Source organism: Erythrolamprus reginae, chromosome 1 (genome assembly GCF_031021105.1).
Source record: "Erythrolamprus reginae isolate rEryReg1 chromosome 1, rEryReg1.hap1, whole genome shotgun sequence".
NCBI lineage: Eukaryota > Metazoa > Chordata > Lepidosauria > Squamata > Dipsadidae > Erythrolamprus > Erythrolamprus reginae.
The window spans coordinates 34,809,589-34,834,103 of NC_091950.1; the positions used below are offsets into that span (position 1 = coordinate 34,809,589).

Consider the following 24,515-nt stretch of genomic DNA (forward strand, 5'->3'; position numbering starts at 1 on the left):
CGCTCGTTTTTGCAAAAACAAACTCAGACTATGAGGGAAGATTATGGAATGTGGCATATATGAATAGAATAGAATAGAATTCTTTATTGGCCAAGTGTGATTGGACACACAAGGAATTTGTTTTTGGTGCATATGAATCTAGAAAATGAATAAATTCAGTGATCTGGCTAACCATATTGCACAAACATACCCCTAAGGCCCATGAATGGTGTTTTGTCCTACATTACCACATCTAGAAGCATTTAAAAGTAAATTTCTTCAACATGGAGTATGAATCCAATCCGATTTGGGCTAATCCATTCCACAGCCCACCTCTTGTTGACAAGGCAAAAAAGTATGAAATTTAGAAACGATATATTACAAATTTTAAACAAAAACATTTATTTTACAGAAAACATGTCATAAGCAACAGTTCAGAATGAAAATAGATTAGTTGCTCTGGAGTTGTGAATTTAAAACTACTTTGCCACCAAATAAAGATTTTATAAAACAGTTCATTGCTATTCTAATTATGATAAAATTTACTGCATATGGCCAAGACAACTCAATCCTCCAACATCATGATGGTCCAGTCCTTACTTGCCCAATGGTCCAGTCCTTACTTACTCCCAAACTGCTTCCACCAGCCTACATATGGCATTTCCTCAAACGAATGCCCAGTAGCAAATCATAACAAAGTTGAACAAAATAAGGCAGTAATTTATTAAGTGCTTGGTTCAAACAGAAAACTATTATTCTGCAAGGTAACCACTGAAAAAAACCCTCTGTGGTTACCTCGTGTATGAAACCTACAGATGTTATAGTATCTCCATCCTTAGATACAAGATCACCTGTAAAATCACCAGCTGTGCAATGAGAATTAGGATTTCTTAAAAGCATGTCCCTACTTTCAAAGAAAATGTGCAATGACATTTCCCATTTGAAAAGAGAAATGTTGCTTTTTCAAAGTAGAACCATTTGCTAGAAAAAACATGAAAGACAAATATTATTATTTTTGCCTTTTTCCTCAACAGTGGCTTTTAGAATAGGAAACAACATTTTGTATTCAAAAGCCACGATGCACAACGTAGATAATTAACAAAAGGTGCAAGATCCAGGGAGAAGCTGCCTTTTTAACCAAAGCACTAATTCATGATTTTTTAAAGGAGGGCAAGAAATTCATAAGAGTTCTAATAACCTTCATCAACGTCCATAGCAAAAAAAGGAGCTTAGAAATTCTTGCTGTGCTGCTGCGCATACCACTGCTGCCTTTGCTTGCGGTTCTCCAGTTCCATGAGGAGAGCATGGCGATATGCTTCATACAACTTCACAATCCGCTCCAGTTCCTTCATGAAAAGCAGCTTCAGCATTCCCTGATATGTATCCAGGTCAGCCAACTGGAAGAGTTCCCATTTTAATATGTGATCGTATCTGGGAGAAAATGTAGGAGTATATAAAAACAAGCACATAAAGGAAAGGCTAATGTCACTGAGTATAGAAACATAGAAGATTGGCGGCAGAAAAAGACTTCATGGTCCATCTAGTCTGCCCTTATACTATTTCTTGTATTTTATCTTAGGATGGATCTATGTTTATCCCAGGCATGTTTAAATTCAGTTACTGTGGATTTACCAACCACATCTGCTGTAAGTTTGTTCCAAGCATCTACTACTCTTTCAGTAAAATAATATTTTCTCATGTGGCTTCTGATTTCCCCCCCCAACTAAGCACAGATTGTGCCCCCCCCTGTTCTTGTGTTCACTTTTCTATTAACATATTTAAATGTTTCAATCATGTCCCCCCTTTTCCTTCTGTCCTCCAGACTATACAGATTGAGTTCATGAAGTCTTTCCTGATAGGTTTTATGCTTAAGACCTTCCACCATTTTTGCAGCCTGTTTTTGGACCCATTCAATGTTATGTCAGAAACATTTTCATTTATAACACTATACTGAAGCGCTTTACACTTTCCCACTACATCAAAATAGATTTAGAGAGAATAAATATTTTTGATAAATTACACTTGGGATATTTAAGGTTCCCACATAGCACATTTGTTATAAAATATATTTATCATCAGGTATAGGCAAAAAAAAGTTTAAGCAATACTCACTTTACAGGAGCCCTAGCGTAGACTTGCAGCCAGTCTGGAATCTCTGCGGTGTGATATGGATTGGCAGGTACAAGGATAGGCTGATTTCTGTCAGCTGGCTGTGGTTGATATGTCACAGGAGGTGGTTGGTCGTAACGGGGGACGCTGCAAAGGGACACACCAAAAACCACACAGCAAATATTTTTATCGCAATCTAGCAATATATGTGTTAAGGAGTGTGCAGAATAATTTCTTAGTAGTCAAAGATACATATACACAGAAGAAATATGGAGATTCTGCAGATATCCAGCTATTAGCCCAAAGATACTATTAATAATTCAGTAATACAATCCAGATACATTAAGTGTATAAAGCATTATTTACTTTGGCAAATATCTTAGTCAAGAATAGTCCTAGTCATACACAGTTAAATCAGTCAATAAATACACAAAACTATAAGCCTTACTTGTTCAGCTTACATAAACCATCATTTGAACAGACAGTTCTTACTACATCGTAGTCACACAGACAAAACAGAAATAGCAGAGAATAGCCAAGAGAGAGAATCACACTTCTGGCTCCCTCTTATGGCAATCGGTAACACTAGCTTTTAAGGCAATAGTGTTCTATTACATGTAAGCATACATTGTTGGTTTGTATTATATATTGCAAAACCCAACTAGTTATATCCATAGTACTAACAGTATGTGACCAGGAAAACATTAAATTTAGCAAAATGTGGCCAGACAGATGCTCCTGAGACTTTTAAATTCTGGCCCAGACTCTTCCAAAGACCAATCACGGATCTTCTGGCTCAAGCAAGTGATTAGAGACTGTGGATAGTGGTTTCTTGTCCTAATGAAACCTGACTCTTCTTGGCTTCAGGGGCAGGGGGAATATCAGCCTATACTGGTTAAGTGCTGCCATTGCGTCGTAATTTAAATTTATTGTTAATTTCTATAAACTCATATTTACCCATCTGCCTATACAGTGGTACCTCGACATACGAGTTTAATTCGTTCCAGACTTGAGCTCGTAAGTCAATCAACTCGCATCTCGAACGAATGCCTTTAGACTTTGTTTTTCGCACCGAGATAACCGGAAGCAAGGAGATTCTTGCGCCACCTAGTGGAAGCTCGGCTCGTATCCCGAATTTGAGCTCGGGTGTCAAACAAAAATTTTGCTCGTGTCACGGCTCGTAACCTGGAATACTCGCATGTGGAGCAGCTCGTATCTAGAGGTACTACTGTATACAAATTATTCAAACATAGTCCAATATGTCTAACCAAGAGGATTTAAAACAATTGATGGCAGGCCCCAAAACCAAGAAAGGCACATGGTGATTCTTCCAACCTGAGTCCTTTATTTTTTCTCACCCATAGAATCTGGCCAAACTGAAGAACTCTGCTATCTGCATCTATCATATACTCTTAAGAATTTATTTATTATTCATTGGATTTCTATGCCACCCTTTTCCTGAGACTCAGAGCAGCTCACAACAAATAAATACAGAACATCTAAGAAATCTAATATTAAAAGACACTTTTAAAAAATCCTACAATGCTAAAAACATGTAAATTCTAAAACCCCAATATACTGTATTTAAAACCATTCATATTCATCCTATTATTATTCAAACAGGATGGGAAAAATGTTAAAATTTCAATGGCCCCAGGCCATTGTGTTTTTATGGCCTTACAAAAAACTGGGAGGGTGGGATGGTATGAATCTCCAGGGGGAGTTGATTCCAAAAGGCTGGGGCCGCCACAGAGAAGGCTCTTTCCCTAGGCCCCACCAAACCGCATTGTCTGGTTGACAGGATCTAGAGAAGGCCAACACTGGGGGACCTAACCGGCCACTGGGATGCATGAGGCAGAAGATGGTCCCATAGGTAGTGTGGTCCAGTGCCATGTAGGGCTTTATAGGTCATAACGAACACTTTGAATTGCTTTCGGAGACCAATTGGCAGCCAATGCAGCTCACAGAGTGTTTGAGAAACATGGGAATATCTCTGTATGCCCATGATAGCTCACACAGCTGCATTTTGCAGAATTATAATGGAGTGGCTGGCTTCAGCCTCTTTCTCTCATACTGGATCTTTTTCTCTACGTGGATTGAGTTGCCACTTATTCCTAGGAATGTACCCCCTCCCTCCTGGAATTCAACCTACTACATTCCATCAGATCTGCAAACTTTCTGTAAGATGCACAAGTATATACGAGAACTATTAATAATACGAATAATTTATTAAAATGTACATGCAGCCCAGCTCCCAGCAACTCTGCATAGTAGTTATTATTTCCTCGTGTTAAAGCTCCAATTACCGATAATATCAAAGTTAAAATGATATAAATCTAGGAATATTAATATAATAGGAATCATTTTCTACCATAGGATATGAGCATTTTGACTTGAGTGCACTGTTCATTTTGAGCCAATTATAAAATTAAACATTAAGCATATAATTTCTGGTCCTTCTCTGAAATTCGTGGGGATTTATACAATTTTCGGTATAACAAGATTTCAAGAAGGATGCTAAGCAAAAGTATTCTCTCACCTTGTAACACAGACAATTTTTGAAGTCAGTACTAGACCTGGAGCCTTGAATTCATTTCAGTTTAAGTTTTCTAATCTAGGTTTGGCACCCTACTATTCTTTCCATTTTAATAGTTTCTGTTTGGCCTACTCACTTTCTTTACCAGAGTAAATAAATAGATATAAATATTTTAAAATATACTCTTCAGAGTTCAATGACTGTGTAGAACAGAGGTAATTGTATATAATGTCAATTTCTGTACTACAAGGGAGTTGGGGATTGATAATAGATACCCTCTTATTAATAAATTGTTGGGTATTCAATATCAAGTAGATTAAAACATTTGGAAATGTTCCATTTTTTGAGTGAAGGAGTTCTAAGCTACAATTGTTTCCAAAAATGCTAGAAAACTATTTACATTAATGAGATATTTTCTGAAGCTTTATACCAAACAGGAATGTTTTGCTCAATCAACTTTAACACGTTTTGTGAAAAGACATGTAAAAATCCAAAATTGCTGACATTATTCACATTGTAAGTTGAAATAAGTAAGAGAAAATACATAAAAGCAATTAAAAAATGTATTAGCTTGTAGCAGAGTTATTTCTATCTATTCAAACATTCCATAATGAAGATCACAAGTATGTTACCTGGGAGCACAAGGATGTTTATACTGTGCTCTTTTATTGATGTGGTCAACATAATATACTCCAAATTCAGCCGATTCAACACGTTCCCATCCTGGAGGCAGCCCTTCTCGCTCAAATGGATGGCTCCAATGTGTTGTGTTAGTATTGTGGTCTATGTAGTACTTTCTTCCTCTAAGAGTCCAATCTACTGACCAACCAGGAGGGAGAGGTAAATCTTCTGAACTGTGATTTGTTAAATTTCCTAATGATGTTGCAGCAACCCTTCCAATGCCTGGAAAAACCAAACCAAATGGGGTATTAATAAATCAAATAACATTTAACAGTGTAATTTATTTTCTCAGAAAAGCAGGTTGTGATCAGTTCCACAATGTGGAACCTTTGCATCTTGTTTCCTCATGTAAATGTTCCTGTCTGGAGAATGTATCTGGGATCTTTTTGCTTTCAGAAATTCACATATACAGTAGTACCTCTAGATACGAGCTGCTCCACATGCGAGTATTCCAAGATACGAGCCACAAGGGGAGAGAAATTTCTGTTCCAGACCCAAGCTCAAATTCGGGATACGAGCCGAGCGTCCACTAGGTGGCGCAAGAATCCTTGCTTTTGGTTATCTCCGAGGGGAAAAACAAAGTCTAAAGCCATTTGTTCCAGATACGAGTTGTTCGACATACAAGCTCCCTTCTGGAACGAATTAAACTCGTATCTAGAGGTACTACTGTACATATTTCAGAAATTCACATATTCAGAAATTCACATACACATATCATCAATAAATTATGAAAATTATATTTTAATCAGTTCAATTTTTGATGAGTTTGTTGGCAAATGTTGTAACTGTACATTACAAATTGTTGTAAAAATACCGTTCTGATTTGCTATTGCCTTCTTCCAGGATGTTTTTGATTTCCCAGTCCAGCTTAAATCTCAAGTATTTCCCTGGTAGTCTTAAATCTAAGTACTAATAAGGCCTAAATTTGTGTACTTTCTAAGCCCATTGTCAGCCAGGGGCTGACCATATGAGCAATTAATTGTGGATCAGAATTAACTTGAGCCTTGGTGGCACAGTGGTTAGAGTGCAGTACTGCAAACTGCTTCTGCTGGCTGTAGTTCACCAGTTCAAATCTCCACCAGGCTCAAGGTTGACTCAGCCTTCCATTCTTCCGAGGTGGGTAAAATGAGGACCCAGATTGTTGGGGGCAATATGCTGACTCTCTAAACCTCTTAGAGAGGGTTATAAATCACTGTGAAGCAGTATATAAGTCTAAGTGCTAAGTGCTATTGCTAACTTGCCCTTAGAAGAAAGGCTTGACCCCCTTCCCTTCACCCATAAGTAGACTCAAAAACACTGAGGACAATGTAAAGGACGTGGTCAAAAATATAAAATCTTCTAAAGCAGATAAATGAGCAGCTAAGAAGGAGTTTTCAAATGTTCCATTTCAAATGTTTTCCAATAAGGAAAACAAAAAGAAAAAGATACTTGAAATCACAAATCATATAGAACTGATTGTCTGGAAACAAAAGGGTTTTTATTGTGGAGTTAGTTTTCCAAGATGTCAGAAAACTTGGAACCAAAGTTTTCCAAGAAATTAAGAGAGACAAAATGAAAGTAGGACTTCCTTTGGTTTTAGGCATGGAGTCTCAGAAAAGACGAAGCATACAAAGCTTTCCTTAGCCAATATCTAAGGAAAATTTAGTTATTGGCTGAACTAAACTTCCTGTAATTTAGTGCATTCCATTCCAAAGAGCATCAATTTTCTAAGTTGACAGGGAGAGGAGGTTCCTTGTTCTCATCTACCATCTCATCACTTTGAAACTTTGTTTGTCTTCAGTCACTCTTATGTAAAAAAGAATAAAGATATAATGGAAGACAAAGAAAATACTGGCTACCTGCAGAAATTATTATTATTATTATTATTATTAATTAGATTTATATGCTGCCCCTCTCCGTAGACACGGGGCGGCTTACAGCAATGATAAAAACAATATATAATGACAAATCTAATAGTTAGAATCTAAAATAACAATAATACATTTAAAAAGTCTAAAAAACAAGAAACCCCAATATATAAAAAATATACATACAGTCATATCATACACAGAAAACTACATAGGCAGGGGGAGATGTTTTGGTTCCCCCACGCTTGACGACAGAGGTGGGTTTTAAGGAGTTTACGAAAGGCAAGAATGTTCTGTACCATTGCTCTAAATGAGGACTGGTTGGCTCAAGCTTTCCAGAGGAAAACATTGATGGTTTAGACCAGTGATGGCGAACTTTTTTTTTTACTCGGATGCAAAGGAACAGGGCAACCATATTGCAGACACTGCATGACATCACTAAGAGGCTAAAATGTATAATATTGTGGTTTCTTTGTGCTGATCGGTGCTGCCTTTGAATACATTGCCTGATGTTAATGCTTTAGGGCAGTGATGGTTAACTTTTTTTCCCTTGGGTGCTTAAAGAGCGTGGGCAAGTGCTATTGTGGATGCGCAAGTGCCCACACCCATAATTCAATGCCTGGGGAGGGCAAAAACAGCTTCCCTCACACACACCCTGGAGACCCTCTGGAGGCTGGAAACAGCCTGTTTCCCAACTTTTGGTGGGTCCAGTAGACTTGTGTTTTGTCCTCTCCAAGCTCCAAAGGCTTCCCTAGAGCCATGGGAAGGCAAAAATGCCTTCTCCCATCCCCCTAGAGCAGCGGTCCCCAAACTACGGCCCACGGGCCACATACGGCCCACTGAGGGCATTTATCTGGCCCGCCGGTGAGTGACAAGAGCACAGGGAAAAGAGAGAGAGAAAGAAAGAAAAGGGAAAGAGAGGGAGGGAAGGAGAAGTGGAGAGGAATGAAGGAGGGAAGGAAGGAAGGAGAAATGGAGGGAACAAGGAAGGAAGGAAGAATGAAATGAATGGAGGGACAGAGGGAGGAAGGACTGTTTTTTTTCGGGGGGTAATTTTTTTAAATTTTTCTCTCAACATACATTCAAACAACACAGTGTACCATCTAATTTTCCATGAATTAAAATGCAGTATTTTGTTAGTAACTAATATAAATCATCAAAAAAGTTGCAAAAGTTTTTTTTCCAATTTTGTCATCCAGTTACATTCATTTTCTTTTAATTAAATTTCCTCCTTAATGTTCCTTCAAAAAGTGCAACACCAATTTTATTTCTAACTTATTAACCATTTTGCCAAAGTGCTTCCTTCTTTCTTTATGCATTTTTCATAAGCCAAGAGAAATTTGTATAGCCAATCAGATGTCAACAAAAGAAAATTAAAAACAAAATATAAACATATATGAATTTCAGACCTTCTCCCCCCTCTAAATAGTACATTCCCATTTTGTTTTTTAGTTTAAAATAAGGTATGTGCAGTGTGCATAGGAATTTGTTCATAGTTGTTTTTTATAGTCCGGCCCTCCAACAGTCCGAGGGACAGTGAACTGGCCCCCTGTGTAAAAAGTTTGGGTACCCCTGCCCTAGAGGCTCTCTGGAAGCCAAAAATGCCCTCTCAGAGCCTCTGTGCAAGCCAAAATTAAGTGCCCGGCACACTGGAGCTGAGCTAGGGCAACGGCTCATGTGCCAGCAGATATGGCTCCGCGTGCCACCTGTGGCACCCGTGCCATAGGTTCGCCATCTCTGCTTTAGGGGATGTGTGGTAGTAGTTGTCCATTAATATCACTTAGTATGATTTCCCAGCTTTTTTTTTTTAAAGAGCCATGGTGGCTGTATGCACAAATTCTTTTCTTCCTTGGTAGAAAGAGGCCGAGAGATAAGAGCCTGGAGACAGAAATATGAGCATCTGGTTTGACTTAGAACAAGCTCGTTCTCTTAAATGAGATATTTCCAAGAGTGCTTCCAGACAAGCCTTTTGGTATGCAAAGACTTCATTCAAGGAATGTTATGGTGAGGGAATTGCATCATCTTACAGTTGTAACCTATCTTATTACAAGAACTTTTCCTGTTTTTTCCTATCTTTTTCTCATCAGAAAATACCTTGTTCAGGGAAAGAATCCAAGATGCATTTTGACTGAAAGGTTAAAAGGCCATCCATTTGAGGGCACTCTAAGAAATATATAGAATCTTCTGCTTGGGAGTCTTGCATAGAATTCTACATAGATTCTACATATTGAACCGACCCTTTTCTTGGGAGTACTAGAATGTCTCCTAAATTTGAAGAGCTTCCTAGTAAGGACTAGGGCCATGATGGTGAACCGATGGCACGCATGCCACAGCTCATACAGGCCCAGGTCAGTTCCACTACGCATGCGCGCCTCTTGCCAGCCAGCTGATTTTTGGATGTGCAGGGGGAACATGCGGATGCGGGGCGTTGTGCACGGCGATGGGGTGTGTGGTGCCCACAGCCATTTTTGGTCCCAGGAGGCTGCAGGGAGGCCTATGCCCAAACTGGGGCATGCGGTGTATATCGGGTAGGCCCCCAGATGGCCTGTTTTTGGTCCCAGGAACCTGCAGGGAGGCCTACTAGGCCCAAAACAGGTGGGGGGAATCACAAGTAGATGCGTAGGCCCCCCCAGCATGTATGCATGTGCGGGGGGCATGGGGAACCACATGCATCAGAGGAGCATGCGGGGGTCATGCTTGCATGCGCAGGGCCCGCTGCATCGCATTATGGGTACCAGCATGCGCGCTATCACGCACACATGCTTTCACCACACAACAACAAAAAGTTAGCCATCACTGGACTAGGGTAATTGGATAAAACCTCCTCTGTACTATAATCATTCAGCAAGTGTGTGTTAGTTTGAAAACCCACTTTTTCCTCTATAAATTATGAAAACACAATTTAAGGTTATTTACTCAACATGCTGCCTCTCTCTGGGTCCTCGGAAAGGGGTGGCATACAAGTCTAAATAATAATAATAATAATAATAATAATAATAATAATAATAATAATAATAATAATATGTTAGGAGTGTCCAACTCACAGAATAAATGCCTGAGGATATTATGAAATCTGCCATTCCTTCTCATTCTAACATCTATCAATCTCTCTCTCTCTCTCTCTCTCTCTCTCTCTCATTGTCGTCGTCTGTCTGTCTGTCTATCTGTCTGACTTTTATGCCGCCCCTCTCTGAGGACTTGGGGCAGTTTACAACATATAATAAAACAATGTATAACATCTTAAATCCAATTAATTTAAATCCGGAGAGGGGCGGCATACAAACCTAATAAATAACCAACCAACCAACCAACCAACCAAACAAACAAACAAACAAACAAATATAAAATCTAAAAAAACCCCAAACCATAAAAACAGTCATTCCCACTGTCAACACATTCATCAGCCAGGGGTTAAGAATCAAATGGACCCAAGCCTTGTGGCATAAATGAGTCTTAAGACTCTTGCGGAAGGCAAGGAGGGTGGGGGCAGTATGAATCTCCAGGGGCGGGGAGGGGGAGCTGGTCCTCTTATTTCTATAGTATACATAATCCACATTTTTATTTTCTGTTCATTCATACATTTAACTGCTTCTTAGCCAATAGTAAAAGAAACAATCTACTTCCAACCTCCTCAATCTATCTTCAATTTTTCTCCCCCACCCCTTCCAAACTCTGAGACCAGAATTCAAAGTAATTTCCTGCCATTTCACCGAAGCCTCTCATTTTCTCTTATTCCAGTGCCTTAAGAAGGAAACCCTAGGAAAGCACAAGCACTAGCTGTGGTTTGGCCTTCCTTTCCTCTGCCTTAATGTCACTGTTTTCAAACTTCAGATTTAAACAAAAGCAACCAGACAGCCCAGCAATTTTTCATTTTGGTTCCACTGTCAGGCCGGCCACACCACCAAATTCCCACAGCAGAAATCCCAGTGACACCAAAATTGCCCCTGCTCTTTAGAACTTACATTCTATGAAGCAACAAGGAAGGAAATAATCAGAGTCGAATAAAAGGTGATGGACATAATTGGATTTCGAGATCTGACAATCTGAGTATGTTATATATATCAAGCTTATTTTCCCAAACAAACCAAAATGCTACATTGGTCCTTTTTTTTACCACAGCAGTAGGTATCCTAAGTGGGTATTTCTCTCTCTCTGCTAGCCCTTTGACGTAGGCCAGATCGGAAAACACATTCCACAGGAAGACCAGAACTATACTTTATTGAGAAAGGCTATAATAACAAAATCTTAAAGTCCAGTTGTGCTACTCCTCTTCCCCTTCTTATATCTCAGTGAGTCAGAGAGAAATTGTGAGTCTCTTCTTATTGCTATCTCCCTTCCCATTTTCCCCTTGTTTACATTATGGTTTCTGAATATTTATTACAAATCCATCTCCCTAGCTTTCTTTATGCACTCACTTCAAAGCTAGAACTAGGAGAATTTTTGGTGTTGTTTCCTGTGGAATGATCTAACTAATTTCCCAGCTTTGAAATAAGCCACAAAGAGAAATTGGAGAAAAGTTTAAAAAAATAAATAAAATGATTCTGTATTGGTTTAGTTTTTGGATTGACGCAATATAAAAATATTGCAATTAAATACTCTTCCCCGAAGATGTTTCATCTTTTTTTTTGTGCTAATAATTTCTGAATGGGCTTGATGACCTGATTCTGATGTGGAAAAAGACTCTTTATGTCCTGGTTTCCTACAGGGAAACCAGAACATTCTAAAATGAGATGTACCAAACCCCTATCAAAACTAAGGTCAGAAGTTTCTTTTTATGCTTGGTCTTGATTGGACTGCACCAAATGGATAAGAGGTTTTGGATTTAGAATCTATCTGTTTGTCAATAATAGTTGCCTCTAGTAGTAGTATATTAGGCACTAGTGATGGGCGAACTGAACCTGCACAATTTGGGTACGTACCGAATTTTGCGGTGTTCGATATGCCGAACCCGAACCCGAAATTTTTTCAAACTTCGGGTAAAATTCGGGGTCGTGTTCGCCGTTTGGAGCTTTGACCTCACCGACAGGTTGCTAAGGACGCCAAAGTGATCACTTCCTGGATTCCATACAGTGAGCACCTTGGCTTCCTTAGCAACCTGCCGGTGATGTCAAAGCTCCGTCCCCGGAATCTCTTCGTGGGAGGGATTCCCCAGCTCCTTCAAAGGGAGGTCTTCACGTAAAAATAAACATTGTTATTTTTATGAAAAAGGACGCTAAACATTCTAAAAACTCTTCGTGGGAGGGATTCCCCGTTCGGGTTCAGGTTCGGTTCGAATTCGGCCGAATTTTGCGTGAAGTTCATCCGAATTTGCCGAACCCGAACACTGTTAGATTCGCCCATCACTATTAGGCACCAAACCTCTGAGAATTGGGCACTATCCAGACTAGTATTTGCTATGAAGGTGGCCAACGTGATTAATTTGTCTGTCTGACCTGAATATCCTTTGTTCCAGATGGTTTGGTTAGCCTACAGCAGTGATGGCGAACCTGTGGCACGGGTGCCACAGGAAGCCGCAGAGCCATATCTGTTGGCACTGTTGCCCTACCTCAGCTCCAACGTACATGTTGGAGTCATGTACGGGTGCCACAGGAAGCACGCAGAGCCATATCTGCTGGCACTGTTGCCACAGGAAGCACGCAGAGCCATATCTGCTGGCACTGTTGCCCTACCTCAGCTCCAACGTACATGTGTGTGCTGGTCAGCTGATTTTTGGCTCACACAGAGGCTCTGTGTGGGTGTTTTTTGCTTCTAGAGAGTCGGGGGGGGGCTTTTTATCTTCCTCCAGCTCCAGGGAAGCTTTTGGAGTCTGGGGAGGGCAAAACCCCAGTCTACTGGGCTTACCAGAAGTTGGGAAACAGGCCGTTTCTGGCCCCCAGGCAGCAGGGGAACCTATTTTCGCCCTCCCAGCGCATTGAATTATGTGTGTGGGCACTCGCGCATGCACAATAGTGCACACTCATGCTTTTGGGCAACCGAGGAAAAAAAGATTTGCCATCACTGGCCTACAGGAAAAGAAAAAACTGGAAAAAGCTTATGATACCATAGAACCTCTTATAGCTAAAGTTCTTGCTTCATGTGTTTTGCACTGCAAAGTCTCAATTTTCCTGGGCTTTGGATATTTACTCAGGATAACTCCTGAAATCAAGGTTGCTGCAAAATAATGCAATGAAGTATTTGAGCAAGTCTGAGGGAGAGAAAATATACAGCGTTTAGGAGCAAAGAATAAATACTTCTCATTGGCCTATAGAGCAGGGCTTCAAAGTCGTGTTGTCACAGCAGCATCACATAACATATCGCAACTTTCCCCCCTTCTTTAAACTGGGGATGGGGTGTGGCCACGTGTGATGCACCTGGACCACGGCCAGTGAGTTGGGCAGCCCTGCTGTAGGGCTTGCATTGTGTTCTAGGGACTAAGCTCTGTAGAAAGAGAGGTGGTGGGGTTGCTAAACACAGGCATGACTTCTATTGTCAGCAAACTCATCATTGTTGTGGGAAAGAGATGAGGTTTATTTATTTATTTATTGGATTTGTATGCCGCCCCTCTCCGTAGACTCGTGGCAGCTAACAGCAGTGGTAAAAACAACATGCGGCAATCCAATACTAAAACAACTAAAAACCCTTATTTTAAAAACCAATCATACATACAAACATACCATACATAAATTGTAGAAGCCTAGGGGGAAAGAATATCTCAGTTCCCCCATGCCTGACGACAGAGGTGGGTTTTAAGGAGCTTACAATAAATAAATAAATAAATAAATAAATAAATAAATGAATGAATAAATAAATAAAAAGAAACCCCAATATATAAAAACATACATACAGTCATATCATACACAGAAAACTACATAGGCAGGGGGAGATGTTTCAGTTCCCCCACGCTTGACGACAGAGGTGAGTTTTAAGGAGTTTACGAAAGGCAAGGAGGGTGGGGGCAGTTCTAATCTCTGGAGGAAGCTGATTCCAGAGGGTCGGAGCCGCCACAGAAAAGGCTCTTCCTCTGGGTCCCGCCAAACGACATTGTTTAGTTGACGGGACCCGGAGGAGACCATGCCCCACCCCGGCTCTTATTTTTAGAAAATCTGAGACTCAAAGGCTTCCTGTAGGTTCCCTTCCTCAACTGTTCACTCTCTCTGAATGGGTTTGAAGGGAAATGCCACAATGACACCTAAGTGGCTTCCTTCTTGCCTTCCTACAATAGGAGCAAGGAGAGGGATCTGAGGACGGGGGACTGCAGATGAGAACACTATACTCTTGCAAAAGGATGGTGAGGGGATTGGGCAATGATGGGACTCATGGCTGATGACTTGGGAATTGCAGCTTTGGTTGAAGGGAGACTGGGCATAGTTGCCCAACTTAAAGATGGCCTTTTTGCTCACCCTCTGCTATTAGAAAAAGGGCTCTGATGTGTTGCTGCCTGTGAGTTTGCTAGCCCTAGGCTTTGCTCAGGGGAAAATGGAAAGGGGAAAGCAAAAGCAAAAGAAATTGACAGCAAAAGAAAGTGAAGGAAAAAAGAAATAACCAATATTGCACATACTCTCTGGAGTGAGGGAGGGACTGAGAAAGGAGCCATCTCTTTTCATCAGGCCTCCAGCCTCTTACAGGAAAATGAGATTATACATAAGGTAATAGAATAGAGTAGAATTTTATTTTAATAGAATAGAATTTTATTTTAAGGGAAAAATACAAACAATTTGCCTTGTTGAGGATCAGAAATTCTTCAAACAAAACCATCTTTGCAAAAAAGGGGGAAGGGAATTGACAATCTCATCCCTTTCTCTCTTCAAACTGCTCCAATTTGCAATGAGATACAATGAGATTAGTACATAGTAACAAGTCTATATGTCCTGTTGACTACAATGTAATAGATGTTTTACTTTGGATTCTATGGGCTTCCCAGGAGTACGATTCTAAAAGTGGTACCCTAATATTGATTGCATCCCATAAACACAAACTACGTTAAAAAAATCTGGTGACGCTTTGAAGCAAAAAAAAAAATCATAATTTTGAGACAAATATGTTTTACTATCAAGGTTTTGTTCAGATTCAAAGTATTCCTTACTCTTCAATACATCATTTTAATAGCAGTTCCTAGATTGTTAAACTGTCTCCTTGGTACTAAAATCAGCTTTGTGCTCAATAAAAGTTGACTTTTCAATACACAAGCATAAATAAATCTTGCTAAGCTAGGGTAGGCAACAAGTTGCTTTTATGCAATCTCCCAGAACCTCAAGTTCACACTTCCAATAAAACTTTTTGTTTTTGGCAACAAAATGACCCTTGTTCATAAACACCTTTTCAATTTTTTCTTTTCCAAGATTCAGATCATAATGGAAGTAAAAGGCTTCTGAGAGGCAAAACCAGACTGTTGAAATATACCCATTTGATACAGAAATAAATTATATACATGTAAGTTGTTTTTTTTAATGTTTGGACAGTTAAAGGTGAGAGTGGAACTACCTTCCCCAAAGTCCTCATTATCATCTTTAAAACCTAACTAAAACATAAAAATCATCAAGACAGTCCCATTTTTTCCTGTTGGTAGAACCATGGCCTCCCATAGCCTGACCAGAATCAGAAATGGACTTTTGGCCTCTCAAGCATTGCCTATCTCTGGTCTGGTGGAACAAATCATCCAGTAGAATAGACGTCACAATGGGGAAAGCTTGACAATCCCTTTTCAGATCTATGATTCTGTAACAATGTGATCTGTAAAGTGGTCAGAGCTTTACATAATTCTGATTAAATAAAGCACACACAATATACTGTACTATGCTTTTAGATGTGGTCACTTGAACACATGACCACTACATTCACTCTCTTTGTTGGAAAAAAAGGATGTGCAGTCCTCCAATAAGAAATTCTCTTAAGTGGGTAAGTTAGATGTTCCAATCAATGAGATAAGGGTCCCCCTCCCATTAAAAATGCACCTACATACCATTTTTCCTGTCATGTCTATGGATGTGAACCATATAAAAGTACACTTTTCTTGCCATGCCTATGAATATGAACCATGTCCAATAAAAATTTCTTAAGTTACACGAAATAGGTTGTCAATTCATTTGAGTCCAGAAATGACTATAAGAATTGCCAAAGTTTGGCCTCCATCATTGCATGATCAATAGCTACTGTATAAAAAAGAAACTCTAATATCAATGTTACTCTTTCAAGGTCAAAGGGTATAATACTCCAGGAAGTAGCATTCAACTCTAAATTGACAGCAATGGATCTGTAAGTCACTCTTGCATTATATGAAGTCAGGGTTCAGGACTCCATAATGAAAATACTGAACAAGAATCACATGTATGGAAGACTAGAAAATACTGCTAAGAATAATCAAAGTCAGTCATGAAGATAAACATTTTCTCTTCAGCTTTGAGCTTCAAACATATAACATACTAAAAAGCTAAGAAAGAGATATGGTGTGGAAGCAATGGTTTAAAAGAATCATTAGCATGTTTACTAGAATAAATACAATTTTACATTAGTTCTTAGTTTAACTAATTTAAATCTGAATGATAAAGGCCATTTTTTAAACAAATACCAACAAGCAAAACACAAAGGAGCGAGAAAGAGAAAAATCCCTTCAGAGCTGGTTCCTTTTTTGGCTGAGATTCTATTTGGGTCCTCTTAAAAGGGGGTGTGGTGGCTCAGCAGTTAAAGACATTGAGCTTGTCAGCTGGAAAGTTGACAGTCCAGGTTTGGGACCTGAGTGTTGTGCAATGGGGTGAGCTTCTATTATTTGTTCCAACTTCTGCGCACCTAGCAGCTCGAGAGCATGCAAATGTGAGTCGATAAATAGGTACCACCTTGGTGGGAAGATAACACTGTTCTGGGTGCTTTGGCATATAATCATGCTGGCCACGTGGCCATGGAAGTGTCTTTAGACAACGCTGGCTCACAGCTAAGAAAGGGAGATAATCACTAGAACTAGAAAGGGTAAATCTTTACGTTTACCTTTGAAAAGGGTCCATGGGTTACATGAGCTCTTTGAGATCAACTCTTTATCCATATTAGTGGAGGAAATGCCAAAGCCCTTCAATTCAGATCTTCTTACACACTAATAGGGTATTGTTGTTGTCTACAGCTGCCGCTCATGTTTTTTTGCTGTTTACACAATAATTTGACTCTTAAGTCAATGGGTCAAGGCAATGTTAGCAAGGGGTGCTTAAACATGGTCACAGTTCTTGTATGACCCAATGCAAGGCAGCTTCAGATTTTGATATGTTCAATGATATCAACTGAATCCCACTAGTAAAAGCATAAAATATACTCTTTAAATGTTTTTACATAGAGCCAAAAAGGAAAAATTGAACGATGTGTGAAAAACCCAATACTTGCCTGAACTGTGTCTTCCCTGATTTTGTGACATCCTTTGGATGAGGTCAGTATTATGTTCATAGTATCTATATTCTTCCTGAACATGATCCCCCAGTGGATGTCGTCTTTGATCATTATAAAAATGACCAAAATAGTAACGGGATCCGGCATCTCCATTTTCAGTAACCGAGTTGGCCTCTGTTAAAAAGGACTGTGAAGATAAGCCATATTCCCGAGGGACCTCAGGTAAACTCCGGGCAAGGTAGGAAGGGGCAGATAGCCTGTTGCTTTCCCGCCGTAATATTTCATGAGGAGGCCTCTGCACTGGAGTCCTTAGGAAGCTCTGATGTCTGGAAATGGCGCTGTCCCCACCTGGTGAATAGGCAGAAGGCACTGGATCTGGAAGACAGATATCTGTTCGCCTTGGAATGGTTGGACCATGACGGATGAACGAAGGCATCAGATCTGTAGCAGAAAGTTACGAGTAACAATAAATACACAGAACTTACAAATGTTAATGAAGAGTGGATACATTAAATTTTAAATCCCGTAAAACAAGATTAGCTTTACTAGATAAATGGTCAAAGCAATGGAAACTGCAGTTTAATGTTTCCAAATGTAAAATAATGCCCTTGGGGAAAAGGAATCCTCAATCTGAGTATTGCATTGGCAGTTCTGTGTTAGCAAAAACTTCAGAAGAGAAGGATTTAGGGGTAGTGATTTCTGACAGTCTCAAAATGGGTGAGCAGAGTGGTCGGGCGGTAGCAAAAGCAAGTAGGATGTTTGGCTGCATAGCTAGAGGTATAACAAGCAGGAAGAGGGAGATTGTGATCCCATTATATAGAGAGCTGGTGAGACCACATTTGGAGTACTGTGTTCAGTTCTGGAGACCTCACCTACAAAAAGATATTGACAAAATTGAACGGGTCCAAAGACAGGCTACAAGAATAGTGGAAGGTCTTAAGCATAAAACGTATCAGGAAAGACTTAATGAACTCAATCTGTATAGTCTGGAGGACAGAAGGAAAAGGGGGGACATGATCGAAACATTTAAATATGTTAAAGGGTTAAATAAAGTTCAGGAGGGAAGTGTTTTTTAATAGGAAAGTGAACACAAGAACAAGGGGACACAATCTGAAGTTAGTTGGGGGAATGATCAAAAGCAACGTGAGAAAATATTTTACTGAAAGAGTAGTAGATCCTTGGAACAAACTTCCAGCAGACATGGTTGGTAAATCCACAGTAACTGAATTTAAACATGCCTGGGATAAACATATATCCATTGTAAGATAAAATACAGGAAATAGTATAAGGGCAGACTAGATGGACCATGAGGTCTTTTTCTGCCGTCAGTCTTCTATGTTTCTATGTTTCTAAAAAACGAAGCCCCAGGGAGTTCCTTTATATGAACATGAACTTCACAATTCCAACAACATTCTAGGAAGAAATCTCAAGGTATTTAAACTTTGTTTCAAGCTTGTAACGCCGAAATCAAAGTTTTTAGCAAAATTTTAATATTATTTTCTTGAATAATATTCTAATAATATAATATTCTCTATATAAATTTTATACATCTTAGTCAATTTCACTTCTTCATGAATAAATACCATGGCCAGGTCAAAAGTATCCCACTGCCATTTTATGAATCTATCATTAAGGATGAATGCTAAATTATGTTCAGGAAGTTTATGGGATGTTCTGAAATAGAACTTGTACTTTTGATATTTCTGGAATCATGATCCAGTTAGACATTAGATAGCTAGATTGTAGAGTTTTCCTGATGTATGTACGTGCACTGTTCAATATAACATGGTTGTTATATTGTATTACATAAGACTTGCTTTGCATATCATCAGTAAGTAATTATAGGTACAGTACTTCTACAAGACAGGTAAAAAACCCACTATCAAATCCTAGCTTATCACGATATGTAAAACAAATAATAATCATCTATGTCTACTTCTGAAATTAAGGAATTACAAGCTGCTAAAAAATTACATATTGATATTTTTACTAAATTTAACTATTTAATTATTTACTATAATTCCACTATATCATAACAATGTAGCATGAGCTAGTGTAGGAGTTGGCAACCTTAAACACTCAGAGAGCCATCTGGACCTGTTTCCCACAGAAAAGGAAACACTGGTAGCCACAAAACTCTTTCCATGTCTGACTATTTCCTGAGTGGACACAAAATTAGGATATATAGTTGAATTAAAGATTCTGTTTTGCTCTGAAACTTTTTTCCCCCTTGGATTTATCCATGACTGGCATACTGGGGGTTGAAAAGCTCAAAAAATTGCTATGGGTGGGTGGCAGTTGTGACACATATTTTGAGCAACAGGGAGTCACAGCAGAGGGATGAAAGAGCCACATGTGGTTCCATAGCCATGGGTTGCTGACGCCAGAACTAGGGTATTTCAAAACAATGAGGTGTTTGTGTGTCTGTTTGTAGATAACAACCAATAGAGAGTATTTTGTTTTTAATATAAGTGCATTACTACTGTCTTATGAATATTGCTGATATAGATTTCTTATTCTATATTAACCTGCTTGACATAGTGCCCTTATGTTTAGACTACAATTCCCCAAATCTCCAGTTATGAGAATTTGTCATAGAAAATGCTATAACAACTTTTCAAGCCTCAGGAGAAAGCAGTCTGCAGCCTTCCAGATACTACTGTATGGACTAGAAGCTAAAGCTAATGGAAGACAAAAGTTCAACAACATTTCAAATCCAGCAGATTCTTCACCCCTCTCTATTTTCCCCTCCATCACAATAACTAAATCTACGTAGTGTTAGGTTTGCTCAACTAAGTTTTGAGCAAACAAGTTTTATTTAGGTTCTTCACACTTCTAATAAGAAACAGTGTAGAGAAGACCTTTAACTACATGTGAACACAAACTGAACTAAAATCTAATTTCCCTTTTCTTAAAATCAGGACTAAGCACCACAGCAACAGAATAAATAGTTTAATAAAAGAACCTCAGAGAGCTCTTTGGGAAAGCAATAAGAAAATCTTTCTTTTTTCTTCTCTAAGGAAAAATAAGTCAAATTATTTTAGCATCTACTGATTAACTTAATCTACAAAAGAAGTGAATAGCCCCTTTTTAAACCCTTGGCCCACAATTAGTATTTGTGAGGAGCAACTAAGGGCTGCAAAACAAATGACAGCAGTGGTGAGTTTCATTTTTACCCATATTATGCCATTTTAATGCATACCCTTCAATTTTCAATTTGTCCCCTCAAAATGGTAGGAAAATATGCTACCAGTTTCAGATAATGATGATCAGAAGGAAGTCTGGGAGCTCCAAAAATAGGGCTTTATAAATACATACAGCCTACTCTCACAGATTGCTATACAGTACCTGATCTAAACCTATTTCTAGCTTTATTAATATTAAATGGGCCCATTTTTTTCTCTTTCAACAGGATAACAGCCTCTAAAATAAAAGAAAGGGATCTAAGCAAGCTATTGGAAAAAGGTTAATTATTTATAATTATAAAATAACTGTTAATTGTTTTATACAACAGCCATTATTATCATTTAGGCTTTTTGAAAATCATAACATTTCCAACAAATAGGATTTATTTTTGAAATAAAATGGCTAATTCAGATTATACTGTAACTCAAAAAAGTAAGGACAATTACTGGTTCTTACCTGGGTTCTTTTGATCATACAACTTCATTTCAATAAAAAGTATCTATCTATCTATCTATCTATCTATCTATCTATCTATCTATCTATCCATCCATCCTTCCTTCCTTCCTTCCTACCACCCACCTACCTATTTGACTATGCTGCCCTTCTCAACTGATTCAGGACAGCGTTTATATAATGGTTTACCCAAATAAAACCCAAAGTCTGGAAGCTCTTTTATTCCATTTCTACTTACGGCAAATCAATTGAACGTTTATGGAAAGAAGATAAAAGCCATCCTTCTTTTGTGTTAATATTAGAATTGCATCATCTCTGGGCACAAAAATTTAATTAAAACCGCAGTTTTGAAATTTTTTACTTTATCAACTCAAGCAGGCTTCTGCAATTTAATTAGGCATTGGAAAAAAGATTTCATTTCAAATCAGTTCAAGCTATGTCCTGCTCAGCTTCCCAGGTGTTACAGACCATAAAATATGAGAATTTCTGATATGATTTAAAAAGATAAGAGAGGTATAGCCTATAATCATCAGCAGCATCTCTGCCCAATTTATTCAGAAGAAAATTGTTCTCCCCCTACAAATGAAATGAGATCATAGTCACAGCTGTTTTCTCTCCAAACTAGAAAGCTGTAGGTTAACTATACATAATCCTATAAAGATTATAAGGTGACAAGCTAGGGTCACATGGCCTACACTTTGGCTTTTGAACAAGAGCAATTTCACTCCTTAAAGAAATGAACAGAGACTACAGGTGATTTAAGTCCAATTAGTTTCCTATCTGTGCCTTTGAAGTTCTGACAAGGGTGGATAGACTTCAGGCTTGGCAGTTATACTTTTATTTCCCCCTAGGGCCCCAAAATATATGAAACACTGGCTGATAGACATATACAGTACTCAGAATTCAGAAAAAAAGTGTATTACTGAGCATATTTCAGCCCTGAGTATTTGCCAGCCACACCAGGACTAAGTTCACAAAATATTCAACTTTAAGTTCCCTCTCCAAGGAGTCTTTAAAAAAAAAAAAAAAAAGCAGCTGAAATTGAGGTAAAAAAGGAGCAGTTTATATTTGTTATAATTAGACAAGTGAGAACCAGCACCCTCTACTGATCTAACGATATCTAAAGATTTTCCTCAAAAAGATATCAAATCTTTTTTTCTTTTCCCTTACATTTGCAGGAGAAGAATTGTTTTTTTTTAAAAACCAAAACCCTATTTTAAGCAATTTAGAACAGCTTAAAGTAATGCTGGCAAAAAAGGTAACTTAAAATGTTGGGTCGGTATCCAGCCACCATTGTGTAAAAAGTCAAACCCCCTTCAGTTTATTTAATATAAAATTTATTAGAACCGAAATTACTCCAGGGAACACAAAGAGGGAGAGAGGAAGTAGCTGGAGAAAAGGTAGAGATGGGGTGGAGAGAGGAAGTCAGGAAGGAAGGATGGAGAGAAGGGAAGGAAGGTAGATGGGAGAGATGGACAGAGTTAGGAGGGGAGTGAGAAAGAGAAATATGAATACAGACTGATAACTTATACAATAGACTAGAACGGACTTCTTTATTGGCCAAGTGTGTTTGGACACACAACGAATTTGTTTTTGGTGCATATGCTCTCAGTGTAAATAAAAGAAAATATATATTTGTCAAGAATCATGAGGTGCAACACTTAATGATTGTCATAGGGGTCAAATAATAAATGAGGAAACAATCCATATTAATAAAAATTTTAAGGATACAAGCAACAAGTTATAGTCATAAGTGGGAGGAAATGGGTGATAGGAATGATGAGGAAAAACTACTAGTAATAGTAGTGCAGACTTAGTAAATATTAATTACTAATACGGAATCAGGCAGCAGATAAATCCCATAAATAAATATAGAGGTTGATATGAGCACAAAAGAGGTCAGCTAGAAATATGTAACTATATATGTTATGGACATGTTTGTAAGATATATGCATTGATATATAGTCCTTGGAGAGAGGTGGCATAGAAACCCAATTAATAGAATAGAATAGAATAGAATTTTTTATTGGCCAAGTGTGATTGGACACACAAGGAATTTGTCTTGGTGCATATACTCTCAGGGTACATAAAAGAAAAAAGATACATTTGTCAAGAATCATGGGGTACAACACTTAATGATTGTCATAGGGGTCAAATAAACAATGAAGAAACCATCAATATTAATAAAAATCTTAGGATACAAGCAACAAGTTACAGTCATACAGTCCTAAGTGGGAGGAAGAGGATGATAGGAATGATAGAAAAACTAGTAGAAATAGAAGTGCAGATTTAGTAAAAAGTCTGACAGTGTTGAGGGAATTATTACATGTATGAATTTGGAGTTAAAAAAATAAAAAATTACCCCCCAAAAAGAGGTCAACCCCTCACCTTGAAAGAAGCATCCCGACGATTTTGAGATTCCCCCCTCCCTCCCCCCTCGGCCCATTCTTCCCCTCAGGGTTTTTCTGATCCCCCCCCCCTTTCTTTTCCCTTGCTTCCTCCCTTCGTCTCTCCCCTTTTCCCCAACCAGATCTCAAAAACTCACTGCGGAGCAACGGGCTGGTCTCCTTGATCACGTACTTGCCCTGCACCTCGCCCGGTTTGGAGAGGTCGGCGCGCGTTTTCTTCCGGGACAGCATCCCCCCTTTCCCCCCCTCTACCGCCGCCGCCCCCTCCTTCACAGCCGCCGGAGGAGCCGCCGACGTTGCCGTCCCCACCGGGCGACTCTTTCTCGGTCGGGATCCATCGTCGCAAAACTCCGCCTTCGCCCTTTTTTTTTGTCCCCCTCCCACACCCCGTCCGCCGCCGCCTCAGATGGGCCAAGCGCGCGCACCACGTCTTCTCTCCCGTCCCGAGCGCGAGCGGGAGAAGGAGGAGGCAGGGGGGGGGCGGGGGAGAGGAAAGGGAAAAAAAAGAAGAGTCGGATGGGTGGAATGGAGTTCTTAAAGGAAGCGCGCGCGCACCCGACCCGATCCCGCGCTCCTTTTTCCCTCCCCCTCCTCCTCCCTTCGGTCGCAAAGCTCCCGACTAAACTTTCCGTTCCCGCCCACAAGCCGGAGCTTCTGAAGGAAACAGCGGCTGCTGCTCCCCCCCACACCGCCGCGCGCGCAAGGAACAATGGGAAAGGCAGAGCTGGGAGCGTGGAAAGCTGAGGAGGAGGAGGAGGAGGAGGAGGGAGGGGAAAGAGCGGCTGGGAGTGATAGAGGGCGTGTCAAGGCTGAGACAGTCTGCCGTGCTAGCGGTTCAGGCATCAAAGGCTATAGAGAGCGTAAGTTCTTAGCCTTTTGCTTTCGACATAAAGCCAGGCGGCCCAGTCACACTCTCTCTCAGCCCTAGGAAAAGGAGACAGTGGCAAACTACTGGCGGGGGTGGGGGGTGGG

At 39.5% G+C, this 24,515-nt stretch overlaps 1 protein-coding gene across 2 annotated transcripts; it reads right to left on the bottom strand.

Moving 5' to 3' along the window:
* Window positions 1-357: 357 nt before the first annotated feature.
* Window positions 358-24,239, bottom strand: SAV1 (salvador family WW domain containing protein 1). Of its 2 annotated transcripts, none has more exons than XM_070749107.1 (5): window positions 23,681-24,239; window positions 17,494-17,937; window positions 5,257-5,527; window positions 2,092-2,235; window positions 358-1,410 (listed from the first exon to the last, which is right to left on the bottom strand). In XM_070749107.1, the coding sequence occupies exons 1-5, from the start codon at window positions 23,772-23,774 to the stop codon at window positions 1,209-1,211; spliced, it is 1,155 nt and encodes a 384-aa protein (XP_070605208.1). In that variant the 5' UTR covers window positions 23,775-24,239; the 3' UTR covers window positions 358-1,208. The 2 variants fall into 2 exon arrangements, with proteins under 2 accessions (XP_070605208.1, XP_070605212.1); XM_070749111.1 differs by having other exon boundaries at window positions 23,716-24,178.
* Window positions 24,240-24,515: the final 276 nt, after the last annotated feature.